At 51.0% G+C, this 14,907-nt stretch overlaps 1 protein-coding gene across 1 annotated transcript in view; it reads left to right on the top strand.

Annotated features, from left to right (window-relative positions):
- Positions 1 to 2,478: 2,478 nt before the first annotated feature.
- Positions 2,479 to 14,907, top strand: part of Ptr (patched domain-containing protein) — an 86,198-nt gene continuing 73,769 nt past the window's right edge. Inside the window, 1 exon segment of the mRNA XM_077659803.1 lies at positions 2,479 to 3,622. Within this exon segment, the coding sequence (XP_077515929.1) occupies positions 2,626 to 3,622 (997 nt within the window). The 5' untranslated portion in view covers positions 2,479 to 2,625.

Here is a 14,907-nt window from a genome sequence, read left to right as displayed (position 1 = left end):
CGCAGCAGAAAAAGAAAGGAAATGGAACTATGAATAATGACAGTGAGGACCGGAATGAGGCAGCATATTGAAATTGAAGTAAGTAGCGCTTGGAAAGAGAGCAAAGAACGAATTAAGGAAGTATATTCGTGCTGGCCGATACGGCACAAGCCACAAGCGCAAGATAAACCCTGCCAGGCAGAATGGAAAACGGGGTCCCGAACTGTGTAACTACGTGGTCTCTGAGCAGCCCAAGTGTTCATACTGAAAAGGACGGGATTCTTTCCAACTTCTCTTTCCCTTTCACCAGCTTATGAAGCGGGATAGAAGAGAACTCCACAAAGTGTCCAACGAACGATATATGACAGGGAACTTTTGACCTACGTGCTTCCTGCTCTCTTTCTCCGGGAGTAAGGTCACATTTAAGACCGATGACAAAGTGGTAGAAGAAGTAAAAAACAAAGTTGCAGGCTCAGCGAGCGCTACAAAAACGAACAATAACAACATTTCCTGCAGGAACAATACATGTACGACACTCAAGGCGATGGTTGGGGTGTATGGCTTCTCCATGCACCTTATTTTTTTTTACACATTGTCCAGCTCCATTTGCCAAAGACTCGGGTTTTCTAAAAGAACCGCCCTTGGGGGCAAAGCAAAATGGCCCGCCATCGGTGCCTGAATCTTCGATGAACGATAAGCGCCAATGCTAGGAAAGAAAGAAAACGAGTCGAAATCTTTTTATCTCCGCTGCACTGCGCTGCAGTCGCGGAAATTGTCCCCGGAGAAATGCGTCACCAGTGAATCACTTTTGAAATTCGTGGGCGACCAAAAAAGACGTCACATCGCTAGAAAGAGTTTACAAAGCGGGAAGTTTCAGATGATGCGTGTCTGTGCTCGGCATACTTAATGGTGCTGTTCAGCTTAAGACGTCACGATGAGTTTCAGGCCCCTAGCAACTGATACCGATTCTCAGTAAATGGCTTTGGAGAAAAAAAAATTGCGCGCTAGAAAAATTTTCATGCCATTTTTGCATTTTTGGGGTAAAACATTGTGGAGGTAAAAAAATGTTTCGTCGCACCAGTGCGTGTTTTCTTAATTACATTGTTTACCATGTATGCCGGCGTCAACAACTGCACAGAAGGGCTCAAGTACAGCCCCCGCATAACACAAACCCATGTGAACCTCCTACTTCATTGCGCCGTTTCGATGAAAGTGTGGGGATTAAAAGTTTGTGGGTGCACATGACAAACGTCAGGCGAAATTGGTGCTGAAAAGCATTGCTGCAGAGATGTCCACAGAAGCCCCTGCACTCTACCAATTCCTTCTTCCTTTTTGCCAGCTGCTTCCTCCTCTTCTTCAACTTTCTCTTCTAGCAAGCTGGCCTCGATAACATCGATGAGTTATCCTCCCACCTACGTGGCCACATGTACCGTGTATGGAGTTTTCAACTCCGAACTCTACCTAAGCCTAAACGCGAATGCGTAGAAGTAAACAACATCACGCGGGTACTGTCTGCTCAACTCCTGCTTAGGTTCTTCTGCCCCTGTTTCTTTTGCTCAATTATTGGCATTTGACTGCTGCGAGCATTTTTCCCCCTCTGGTCGTGTCGTGCATTTGAATGTGAAACGACGCAAGCACTTTCAAGCAGAACACGCCACACCGCAATGAAAGCCAAAATGGAATTGATCGCGCGTCCCGCGAAGAGCAGCGTCGGCAGCGAGCGGCACGAACGCCGCCGACCAAGGCAGTGCCTGGTGCTGCAGCAGCATTCGTCGACTCACTGGCCACACACTACAAAGTCGCCGCGCGCGAAGGACAAGGCATTGATTGTCAGTCGTAGCAGGGGCTGAACACAAACGATAGTCAGTCGCAATCGTAGTGCCTGAACATGCGTGCCATATTTCCCGCCGCTCAGTCGCAGCATCTTAGGAGTCGAACACGAGACCTCAGAATAGGCTGGCAGAGTTCGCCAGCCAGGCCTTACTGACGAAGACTCACACCTACTGCGCAAGAAAGGACAGTTGCCGCATCACAAGGCCGGATGAGTTGCTCGGACATCTCTCTCGTAGCTGTGCAAACATCCACCCTTACGAAGTCCGGTTCCAGATGCAGTGGCAGCGGAAGGGTCAACAACATGACGCAACTTCTCTACCCAGTGTACTTTCCGAGGCCTCATCACCAGCACCATGAAAGCGTCATCCAACAAGAGGCAGCGCGTCCAGATAGCGTCACGTTGGCGCGAGACCCGTGTGACGCACCCGAGCGGAGGACCAACGCGGCAGTGCGTGCGTTGCGCACACCCAATCGGCGCGCCGACCTTGCCACCTGGCTGCTGGCTGCCGGCGGAAGAAACGAAGAGAAAAGGGGACCGCCCTCCTTCCTCCCCGAGGAAGGCGAAGGAAGTTTTTCAACTCTCCTCTCCCCCACGCCACTCTTCCTCGCTGAGGTGGGGGGGCCTCCTCCTTCGCGACGGCCGCAGAGCGCAACAGGAGAGCGATCGGCAGCGGCGGCAGCGGCGACGTAGCGTACGTAGTACGTCCCGCTTTTCCTCAGACCAGCCCCGAGTGGCCCCCAGTGCCTCGTGCGGTGCGGTGTGTTGGTGGTGGTTGGGTGTTGCGCGTGTGACGGCACAGTGAAGCGGCCAAGATGCGGATGGACTGCGTGGACCGGGCCGTCTCGTGGCTGTTCCAGGTGGTGGGGGAGTTCATAGCCCGCTACCCGGGCTACTTCGTCATCGTGCCCCTGCTGGTGGCCGCCTGCCTGGCCACGGGCATCCAGCGCATGGTGTACGTAGACGACCCGGAGTACCTGTTCAGCCCCGTCAACGGGCGCTCGCACGACGAGCGGCGCATCGTGGAGGAGCTGTTTCCGCAGAACACGTCGTTCAACTTCGACATCGGCCGCCAGACGAAGCCCGAGAAGTTCGGCCGCCTCATAGTGGTCACGCGCGACGGCGGAAACCTGCTCACTCGGCGAGTCTGGGACGAGATCATACTGCTGGACCAGATCATCAAGAACATGACCGTCCTGTGGGACGACGACGTGTGGACCTTCGAGCAGATCTGCGCCCGCGACGGCCGCTTCTGTTACCCGAACGAGCTGCTGGACTTCTACCCGTACATCGACCAGATCGAGAACGGCACCTTCAAGCTGGAGTACCCGCTGCGCATTGACCGTGCGCGCCAGAAGATCTACTTCACCGGCGCCCTGATGGGCGGCATCGATCGCGACGCGGACGGCTTTATCAAGTCGGCCCAAGCCATGGCCATGTTCTACTACCTGGACACGTCTTCGCGCAAGGCGAACCTTCGCTCGCAGGCCTGGGAGTACGCCTTCCTGGACCTCATGGAGTCGCTGGAGTTCGAGCACATCCGCCTGGCGTGGTTCACGTCACGCTCGCTGGCCGACGAGCTGGAGAAGAACACGACCACAGTCACTCCGTTCTTCAGCATCACGGTGGTGATTATGCTCATATTCACGGTGACCACGTGCCTGATGCGCGACGCGGTGCGCAGCAAGCCCTGGCTTGGAATCCTGGGCTGCGTATCGGCCGCCGTGTCGGTCATTGCCGGCTTCGGTATGGTCATCTACCTGGGCCTCGAGTTCATCGGTATCAACATGGCTGCGCCGTTCCTCATGCTAGGTGAGTGGCGGATCGCCCACGTACTTCTTCGGTCAAACGAATGTGCATGATTTTCCGCGGTCTTTCCTACGACATGGCTTCAAGACAGGCACACCGGTCGATCATCGTTGGTCATTTTTGCACCTACACCCGGGATTGCGGTCAGCTGGCTGGCCCAAGTTTCGCGCGGATTCATTGCGAAACTTACGTATCAATCATCGGAATGCCGATAGGCAGCGACCAACCTTTTATGCGACCTCTCTTTGCTTTGTTCAGCATGAGGAGAGTACGACAACTCATCCTGTTCTGTCATTTCCTTCGAAGGTTCGAGAAGTCCAAGTAGAACAGCCTCATGGTTGTTTTTGTGCAAGTTAGTTTCGCGTTCTGTCAGCTCAAGTGGGCTTGATAGCCAGTCACGATAGCCAGCGCTTCAACCAATTTAGAGGTGTTAACAGCGAGTAGTTACGCAATTGAATGCTACAAAGAAAATCGATGGCCGGGTGCATGCCCCTAAAGAAAGGACACTCCCGACTATTGTTTTACCAGTTGGCGTCTCGGAATGCCGATGTGTCTCTAAACCGAAGGCAGCATATGGATTCCCTCGACGCGGAAGTCCTTTCCTGTCTAAAGGAAAGGTGTGTTAGTGCGTTAACGTTAGCGCCACTTAAACGAGCCGATGCGAAACCCTCGCCGGAGAAGAACAGTAAAAGAAATTGCCCTCATTTAACTACTCAGGGTGGTTAAAATCACGTGCGCAAAGTTTCGCGCGGTCGTTCACGTGTGACACTTTGGGGCCGCGGCGGGACTGCCTTGCGGTATACGCCGTCGCGCGCTCCTCGCCGCGGCGTTGCTGGTTAGTTGCAGTCGTGCATGCATGCATATGCGATGGATTGAGTGCTTCTGCGAAAGCGACCCGTGCGTTGACATTCGTGGCTTCTCTCCGAGGGTCTTCGAGCGTGGTTTTATTACGGCGCTGGCGACTGCTGACTCACGCCACATGACCTGCACTGACGAGGAAAACAGAGACGACACAGTAAGCTGCACGTGCCACGTTACGAGTTTCGAAGACACTTTTGTAGCGCAGACGCATTACAGGACGTAACGACCAGAAGATACACACACAAATCCTGTGTTGTTTCTGCCGCCCAAAAGTGACTTCATGCACAGCCAACTTCCCAAGCTGTTACGCCTCTCAAGTATGAGTTTCTCACCACGATGCATTCCGCCGGGAATCCTCAGGCATTGGTTGTAACCTGCCTCCAAGTTAACCCGATTGCTAGCAGCGCGTCAACATGCGAAAACAGCAGGATAGCAATTGAGATGCAATCATTGTGGATGTCTTCTCCTTTTGCGAAGTTTGCCTCACATCAGCTGATAAACGGCAGACTTTAACACAGCGCGTGCGTATTGATTTAACAGGGCGTCGTTTCTATATTCGTTTACTCAGACTTTTCTTTCCCGTAAGCCAAGCGGAGCGCGTCAAGAAAATAGTGTTCCTCATGAAACAATGACCGTCCACATCGAATCAATCTCGGCTCCCTATTGGCTGTCGTAAAATCCCATGCGGGCAGTCTTGGAATAGGCTCGCATCGGAACGCCTGTGCCATATATTGTCATATTCGGGCATGTTTCGAAAGACCTTTGCTCTTAAATATTCCTAAGACCCCTAAAATATATAACGTATTTAAAAGATGCCCTCACGCACAACCTGGCAAACACGAAGTATTCATTGTCTGTGGCATCAAGTGGAAACGCCTGTCCGAGCAATAAGAGAAACGTAACCTTCCTTTCAGGCTTCAAAATTCCGTAAAAAAATTAATCTTAAAATTTCCAAATTTAACCTTTAACCTTAAAATTTGCTCCGGCTCCATGATCAGTCCCCAGACGTAGAGACCTTCGGGTGTGACGAAAGCTTTGCTATAAAGACGCAACGCAAGACAAGGAGAGAATTTCTCTGCTGGAAAGGCAGAGAGGTCGGTCTGAATCAGCGTGTCGTAGCCTAATGCTCCGCACTCAGCAATGCTCATAAGTTACGTAACCCGAGCTCATGCATATCGACCGCCGTCCGTCTGCCGACACGCATTTCACAGTCGATCACTTCAATGTTGCTATGTTTCCGTCCTTGTTTTGGTTAAATCGTAGAATTCACTTTTGCGCAGGTAGGCTTAAGGCGTTTTGGCACCGGGCTTGACGGCCATAAGCAAAAGGTATGTCGCTTGTTCGCGGGGCTGGTTCCTGTCTTGAAGGCGAGTGGTTCCCTCTTGGCGATTGGACTGGCAAGGTTTTTGCTGCTTGATTAAGTTTTTAAAATGCGAATCTGTGCAAAGTAATCGCTAAAGAAAAGAAATCGTATCGTTTTTATGCATACAGATTTATGTTGACAGCGTACTTGAAGAACCTTCCAGGAGCAGGCTGGAAATATTGGCGGCGTTAAATTTAACTCGCTTGCGTTCTCCTTATGTTAGCTATAAAAACTGGAGCAAATGCTCAGTAATGAAATGGTACAAAGCTCAGATAATGTCAGATGAGGTTCCGTTGATTAGCTTTGACCACGTGTGCAGAGTGCCTGTTCATTTCAGTCTCGGTCAATAGCTTCTGTTCTCTCTCATCGACAAGCAGTTCTCCGCGGCTCGGGTGAATGATTCGGAGAGAAATCAGATACTGTACTATAAGTGTGGTGAAAAAAAAAAAAAAGAACTCCCATTTAGGTTATAATTTTTCTGAAAAATCTCACCAGATAGATTGATAGATCTTATCATCACACTCTTTGAATTGGAGCAATGGTGAGCACCACCTTGCCTAGTAAATTAAATTGAATATATCAGTTAGTTTGTACTTTTTAAAATTTTGATCCTATCTTCACTTTTTTTCATTCTATTTTCTTGCTATGTTCTAAGCTATATTATTTCGATCCTCCACCATCACTGATGATGACGATGACGTTGCGGCCACACCATTTGCAACGGGTGGCCACCTGATAGGAAGGTGTCCTTGAGGCGACCTGCGCCACCTGGTGATAGAAACTAAACATCAGCCAATGGCTTAACCAGAATCGTTGCACAGGAATTCAGGGTCTAGATTCTCCAAAGTCTGCCTGTCATACGTGCTTGGCCCTACCTTGGAGAGCGCGAAACGATAGCTCTGATACCGGCCAATCGTGATAGGTTTTGCGAGTTCCGCTCAGAAGGCGCACTATCAGTTTACGGCACTTAAAAGCGTTTTGGCAGCTTGGCAATAGAGCGAAACCCAAAAGAGATCCTGTACGCTGCTTTATACATGTCAGTATGAAAACGGTTTCTCCTAATAGTTGTGACCCGCCGTGGTGGCTCAGTGGTTAGGGCGCTCGACTACTGATCCGGAGTTCCCGGGTTCGAACCCGACCGCGGCGGCTGCGGTTTTATGGAGGAAAAACGCTAAGGCGCCCGTGTGCTGTGCGATGTCAGTGCACGTTAAAGATCCCCAGGTGGTCGAAATTATTCCGGAGCCCTCCACTACGGCACCTCTTTCTTCTTTCACTCCCTTCTTTATCCCTTCCCTTAAGGTGCGGTTCAGGTGTCCAACGATATATGAGACAGATACTGTGCCATTTCCTTTCCCCAAAAAACTAATTAATATTATTATTACTAATAGTTTTATATCGAGGACATCATTCCAAGCGAAGTCTGAAGCTTTTTTTTTCATTATTTGCCAGACAATTAAGTAGACTACGACATACAAAACCTAGTTAGTGAACAAATGTACGTTTATTTTTGCAAGATGGAGCGGTAGAACAATAACACTGCAATCATTGAAGAAAAGGCGCACTAATTGAGAAAACAACACAACAAATGTTTTGTGACAATGTCTCTAGTGGTGCTATGAAAACGAACAGGTCAAATAAACTGGCATGAAAGTGTAAGCCTGTAAAACGCGCGTATGGTTATGAATAGGAATATTTCGCACGCAAATCGCGCGAAATTGAGAGGCTGCTACCTATCAAACACGAAGGCTCGAGCGACGAGCCCAGCGTCGCAGCCACGGTCAACTTTCCCCCCCATCACTGCCAGTTGGGGTCCGTACCTCCGCGCACCCCTCATATATAGTCGTGCCTGTTCTCGAGTCGTTGACAAAAATGGACAGTACAGACAAAGAATGATGAAAGTGCACGACACAGCGACTGTGTCGTTCACCTTCATCGTCCTGTGCGTGCACTGTTCCTTTCTACCATAGCCACAGCCGTGTAGGTAGGGGGACAGGTTATCGATGACGAGCTTGGAAGTGGTGGAAGAAGCAGTAAGCGAAGAATAAGAATTCAGCCTCTGTAAACTTGATGGCCTCTTTTGGGTAATCGCTGTGAAATGCACTTCTGCGGCAGTTCCACTTAACGTTTCCCGCGTGTATCCCCAAAGTTCTCATTTGTCGTTGTTCCCGGCCAGGATAACAACCGTAGCCTGTGCATGACAGGGGCGACTCTTCAGAGATTTGTCGTCCGCCGTGTTTGTTGGCTGTGAAGGCATCGCCGAGCGTCGGGAGGGGCTCCACCTGCTCGGCATGCAACCGGCGTGCGCGTCGTTTATTGAGGAAACACCACTCTCCGGCAAGGACACACACACACGCTTACGCCGGGCATGTATCAGGCTGGCCACTTCCCGCTTCTCGCCCCATTGTTTCGCGCACGGCGCGAAGCGCGAGAGGAGAAACAGGGACGGACTACGGCGCAGGGAAAGGGACGCTGGCTGGCTCCGCAGCGTGCGGAAAAGCCTGGAGGAAGCCGTCACGTTCCCCCCCCCCCCTCCCCCCCTCCCCCCTTCTTCGGATTCCCGGCGCTTCGCAGCGGTGGGCCGACAGACAGACAGCATTTGACGCGTCACGCGTTCGCGCACCCTCTCCACCAGCTCTTTTAGCGCCGTGGCATGCCGAAAGAAACGTTCGTTGCTAAAGTGGCCAAAGGCGGACGCTTTCAATCTGGCGGATGCTTTCAATCCGCGGAATGGTGGGGAAAAGCATTTATTAATCTATATGTACAGAGAGGTGCTAGGGGAGAGGCCCCTAGTGGGTCTCGCCTCTTACAATAAAAGGCGGAGTCCGGGACCCCGTTGGTCCTGACAGCTGCGCAGGTCCGCCGAACCAGGGCCTGTTGGGCCGATAGTTCCTGGCAGCCGAGCAGAGCCGCCTCCCAGTTCTCTCGGGTAGGGGAAGGGGTGATGGGGAGTGGAGAAGGATTTTGCCTGCATGCCCAAACCATGTGAAAGGTATCGGTTACTACCCCGCAGAATGAGCAGCAGAAACATTCTATTGAATCCGCTAAAACATTCTATTGAAAATTTATAAACTAAGAGTTAATTCTCTTGTCCCTGCTTTCAAGTTCCTCTCGGCAATGCCGGTGCGCTGGAAACAACGGTGGCGAACCGCCCGTTGCTGTGAATGAACCTTCGCCGGCGTACAGTGAGATGTCATCAAACCGTGTTTGCTGATGATCATAATGAATGTTTATGGCGCAAGGGCGTCTGTGGCCAAAGAGCGTCATGGCACAAGGCATCTTCGACTACTCAAGGTTGGGTCAAAGACCCATTTTTCCAAGCATTTCAACCCAGTTAAGCCGAGCACCAGGCCAAGGGAAAGCTTGTGCCCATTGTGTCACCGGTGGGTGCCCGGCGGCACTGGGGATCGACCCCCGCTCCTGCCGAATGCGAGGCGTATGCTCAACAACTTGGCCACTACCGCGGTTCAAACCCTGTTTTCATTTCTTATTCATATACTCCGCAGTTCATCGTGCGTGTACAAAAACCATACATACTCTGTACATTCATTGTGGGGAACAGCGCGGCAGATGCCAGATCTTGTCAGCAACGGGAACGCAATCTACCGCGACCTGCGGTGTATAGCGCGTGGAAGGAGGCTTTCCTTAGTGCGTGGCGGACTGGCAGGGCCGCTTTCCTCTCCCGGGAAACGTCCGCTGTTCGCGGCTCGCTCAAGTCGGTCTCTGCGCCGCGCTGTGACTGACTGCGTCGTGTCCGCTTGTCGTGTCCGCGCTGTCGGTTCGGCGGAACCGGAGGAGGCGACGACCGGTGACGTGAGGCCCGAGCGCGCCGACACTACGTTCCTCGAAGTTAAGGAAGCCGCGACGCTGCTAACGAGCGGTTCTCTTTGAATCGCTCTGGAACAGTAGCGACGACGGCAGCGCCGTTAACGGAGAGCGCAGGCACAACAACAGCACAACACAGCTACAACAGAACGACGACACCAGCGCAGCAATAAACAGAGAAGAAAAAACGACGACAGACAACAAATCAGCAACAAAGTTATTAAAACACGCGGTGACACAAATAAATGAATGCCCTAGTCATTTGGTCTTCAATACTTTGCAGTAGCAAGAAATTTGCAGCTTCTATTCTGGATGCTGGGCGCTGGGCGTTTTTGGAATCCCAATGGGCAAGATGCAACCTTTCAGACAATGGCGGTGCTGATGACGTAAGCGGCTAGTTGAACAAATCGTCACGGCGCGTGCGCATCAGGAATGCGTCATCTAGAGTGCAGCACGTGTTTTCCTTTGCTCCGTAGTTGAGATTATGGTAGTGATGTGGTCCGGGTTATGGTGGCTGTATCGCGATGCCCAGTTTAGCCCCGACAAGAGGGCTTCGCGCAGCGCGCCGGCAGCGTCTTGCATTCAAGCAGGGCGCAGAAAAACGAATGGGGGTTGTTGCGCTCGACTTCAATCTCTCTCTCCAGTCACTATCTCCGCGTAACCGGGCGCCGCGCGAGTGCTTCCGGAAACACGCTCTCCCAGACGGAAAGCTGCGGAAGCTTGACGCGCAACGACTTTTTCCCGAAATGGCTCCTCGATGGCGCACAGCGGTGTCTTTGCTCGAGCTGCACACAACAACGTCGGCGAAATTGTTTCGCATTCGCGCAGCTGCTCTCCAAGTCTCCGGAACAGCGCTGAAGTATCGGCGGAAGTGTGTCCCAGTACAGTGTATATAGGAACGATCTTTCTTGCTAACACCTCGCCGCACTGTTGTCGGGCTGCATGCCGCCTTCCTGCGTCTGCCTTTCTTCACGCAAATGCTCCGTGACATTCGGAGGTCATTTCATACTTTTGCGAATGTCGACTGTACCGCGAGCTTCCGCTCAGCAATGCTTCCATGCAAGGAGTGACGCAGGGCAGACGCAGTCTTGATGCCAGCATTCGTCGCCTTCTTTGGCTGCATGGTTTCGTGTGTGCTGTAGAACGTCAGCGATTGACGTTAAGACGCTGTCGTCACCAGAGCCCCTGAACACTCTGCAGCCAATGCCCCCAGCTTCATTCCTGGTTCACGGCCATGTGATAGTCGCTTACAGCGTAGCATGCCTTTCTTGTTTGCGAGTTTGATTGCTTGTCGGCAAAGCCGAGTCACGCGCGCGCCATGCACTCACGCACCCTATACTTCTTCCTTCCGCTGTGTCGCAGCTGTTTTTCTCAGCTGCTGGCAGCAACACACCTCTCAGGGCGTCTTCAATTCTGGTAGGTGTTTCCTCTGACGCGTAAACAACTTCGCCTCATTCCTGAAACGGAACTTGGGCAAAAGTTTACTGGAACCGAAGGTGCATGACATTTAACTCGCATTTCGTAGCACCAGCTTTCAGTAGCGCGTATCGTGAGGGGAACGTCCGACCTGGCGGCGTTCAGGATCACCCATGCACGTCGACAGGCGAACCAGGCGCATGCCGAAGTCCCCAGAGTTCTCGTGGTAAATCGGGCCAGCAAGGGTCAAACAAGGGGGTGTTTGCTGTTTAGAGCAATTGTAGTGCTGCGATCTCAGCGTTCTTGATGAGCTTGTCCGGAAGATTCCAGCTGGCCCCGCCTGGAACAGCTGTGCTAAAGCCAAACTAGCCGGAATTTACTCACCCAGTATTCATTACGAAGTAAACGATGTAGGCACGTAGCCAGGAATTTGTTTTTCGGCAGGGGCCCAAGGTAATTTCTTTTATCAGTGACTGGGGGCGGGGGGGCCCTCGGGCCCCCCTTGGCTGATACGATGAGGCAGGCGGCTTGAGGAAAACTGTCCCCAGTGCGCAAACTTATTAATGAGCTCGGTTCATAAACCTTCCAAACTGAGAGACTTATACATGCTCAGTATATGATACCCACATGATAGTCATACCTAAGGAATACCCCTCCATCCTTTCAGAGCCCTAACGCGCTGCTGCCCTACGCATGCGCAGGGAAGAAGACCATTTATGACACAGCATACAAATGCAAGGCGATGTCGAGAGGAGACGGGGGAAAATTATTTGGGGTGGCTGCGCATTCTGAAGACTTGAAGTCAGCATATCGCCCTGAATTAGACTTCTTTGTCTGGGCTGTGTTCGGCGACGAGTGACACGGTACAAAGAAGCGCTCGTGACGCTGCAGTGTCATCTTTTTTAATTTCTATGTAACAGTACTTCATCAACGTGCCGCCTATTCCGCCGTCGTCTTGCGCTTGGCGTATACACATGCAGGTTCACCAGCTTCGCCGCTTGAGATGCAAGTGGCTTAGGCGAACACATGGCAGCCCGAAATAAGCAAGTGCCACCGCTGCGAGCGCTGCCACCGCGATGACGTCAATGCGGCACCATGCTTTCGACACAGCGGAGAGACGCACACCGCCTACTGTTTTTGTCGGCGTGCATATACCAGCCCCTGTCCTCCGCTCAGCCTTTGCTTCCTCCAAACCACATACATAGTTTGCATGCTCGTTGCGTCACAGGTACCACAGTGCTGTCCCATTTCGCAGCTTCCTCCGAGACTGCTTCTTACCCGCAGAGAAGATAAGGGTGCAGATTCACGCTTGGCTACTAGAATTTAGAATGCCCGCTATAAGTACGATAACGTGGGGGCCGCAGTTGCGTCAACTGAAGACCTGCGCAACGGTATACTTTGCGATTCGTGGCGCGTTTCCTGCGCGGTCATGAGCAGCCCGTCGAGACACCTCGGCGCTAAGTAATATTATCGGATATAATCGTATATAACGCAACGCTCCTTCTCTGAGTCCTGGGTTATACTCACAAAGCATTTATCACGCGATGCTAACGCGCTGGCTGGATGGCACCTTGGCTACCGTCTCGTCGGCTGTCGCGATTGGTCAACAGTCAGAAAGCAAATATATGCGCGTACGGGTTCGCGAATTGAGCGCATAACAAGTTGGAGGTCTTAGCGAGTGGATCATGACAGGGCCTACAGCACTACTGGGCCGTCATGCATGCCGCTAATCAAGTTAAAAGTAATTTGTAGCGGTAAGCGAGCAATGTTTTTATTTCTCAAACTATTCTATCCATTAAACTCGTCTCTCTCGCTCTCTTCTTTTTATGCTGTTTTAAGTCATCCATGGACCAATTGGCCCAGCAGTTCACTTTAGTCTATAGACTGCAGTTTTCATAACGGAAATAGCCAAGTCTGGGAATTCTCGCGTCAGAACTTCACAGTGGAGCTCCGAGTCTTTTTCGCCAAACTCTAGAGGGCTGTCACGTGTTAGCGAACCAGGCTGGATGCGCTGAATGCGATGTGTCCTTACTGCTCGTCTTTTTGTAACGCGACAAATTAGGACAGGGACACTGAGGGTCGTTCTTTTCCCACATCACTTTCGAGGGCGGCAGCGACGCTTGACATTATTCAGGGAAAGTACTTCGCGAACCTGATCAGTTCCACATGCCTACCATAATCAAATTCGGAGCTCGCACTTCTTGTTTTACGTGACAACCCGCCTGAAGCCAAGGTAACGACGACGAAGGGCGCGAATCACAAGGAAGTTTTCTCACTATACTGCCATGTTTTTAAAAAGCCCACTAGGCGTCTCACTTGAGAACAGAGCGCTAGCGAGTAGACGCTGCAGCCCACCGCGGAATGAAGCCAATGTTCCTTTTTTTTTTTTTCTTATTCGGACCGCGTCGCTCGCCATGAGGCTGCTTCTGTTTTGTTCGCGCTTGCGATGTAGATCACTCACATGCGCGGTCACTTTTACGAATCTTAGCTGCACAAATGCATTAGCTGTCTTCTTTTTTCATTACCCCCGGCGCAGAAGCATACAAATGAGGGACTTTTCTTACGAAAAAATAAAAATAAAATTCGAGCTGGGGTAATCAGTGTGATATCTCTTAAAAATAAGAGCAGAGCGAAGTAAAAGCGCTCTGTCGTAATCTGCTGAAACCTTAGATTTTGCACATTTACAGATAGTATTTCCTGTGGTAGTAACTTCGAAGATGGTGGAAAGCAATATATTTTTGGGGAAAACTCACAGTGGAGAATACCAATTGTTAGGAACTGTTTAGAGCAGTCGAATGTTTATGTCGAGTTTTTTAACAATCGACATAAAAGCCTATGGACGCAATATGATGCGCTGTATGTTTTGTGGCTATTTACGCTAGTTAACCAAGCTATAGTCGGATACAGCTTAAGTCTGCAGTGAAGTTCCGCCCACATTCAGGACCGAAGCACAAAATTCCTCCACGACAAAAAAGTAGGCCGTTGTTAAAACTTCTCTTGTCACCTAAGCAATAAGCTAATCACGGGAAAACTGTTATAGGCTCTAGAATTTTGATACCTGGCTTGTTTAATAAAGTCAAATATTAAAAAAAAGCTGATTTCGTTCACTTTTGTGACTGGCTAGCGGAGTAATACAGTACACCGCGGACCGTGGCCCAGTGTTAACAACTGCTGTTTTTTTCTTTAAGTTGTATCCTACTATAGTGAGAATTTGCGAATAGTAATAATTTTCAGTATATCGCTTGCGACTGCGATATCGTCAGTGAACGGGACACTGTTTAGTAAATAATGAAAGAACCGTCGTCCGGTGTTTATTACAGACTAGGTCCTTCTTTTCCGTTTGCACAGTGTTATCCAAGCCAACCCTGTTTCCTTGCCCATAAAACTGAGTTCGGCAACGTTGTGTAGCGGTTAACGCATTTCGTGTTCTTTTTATTCTTCATCTTCAGCCCTCGGCTGCTGGTTTTAATGGCGGCATCCAATAGACTAAATTCCGTCGGCGATCGTCGTTGTTGTTGAGGCCGAGAGATGGTCCCATAAAGGTGGCGCGCACGCGTTGCGTCAAGGCCAAGTGCGCTACAGGAGAAGCAGGTGGCGCCGCCTGGGGAGAGCCGCGGCAACTACCCTTTAAAAGCCAAGCGAGCTGCATAGCTGAGAGGCTGCGGCGAGAGAGCCGCCGAAGCAATGTGCAGCTCGAAGTTCCGAACGTGTGACGGTCTTCGTGCACAAAAAAACCACGCAGACGAGCCATCTCGCGGAAAGAACTTCAATGAAAGCAACTCGGCCGCGCAAAAAACTAATGTTTTCGCATTCCCACACGTAAGCA

Source organism: Amblyomma americanum, chromosome 3 (genome assembly GCF_052857255.1).
Source record: "Amblyomma americanum isolate KBUSLIRL-KWMA chromosome 3, ASM5285725v1, whole genome shotgun sequence".
Lineage (NCBI taxonomy): Eukaryota > Metazoa > Arthropoda > Arachnida > Ixodida > Ixodidae > Amblyomma > Amblyomma americanum.
Note: the sequence above shows the minus strand (reverse complement) of the source record. Positions and strands in the feature narration are given on the sequence as shown.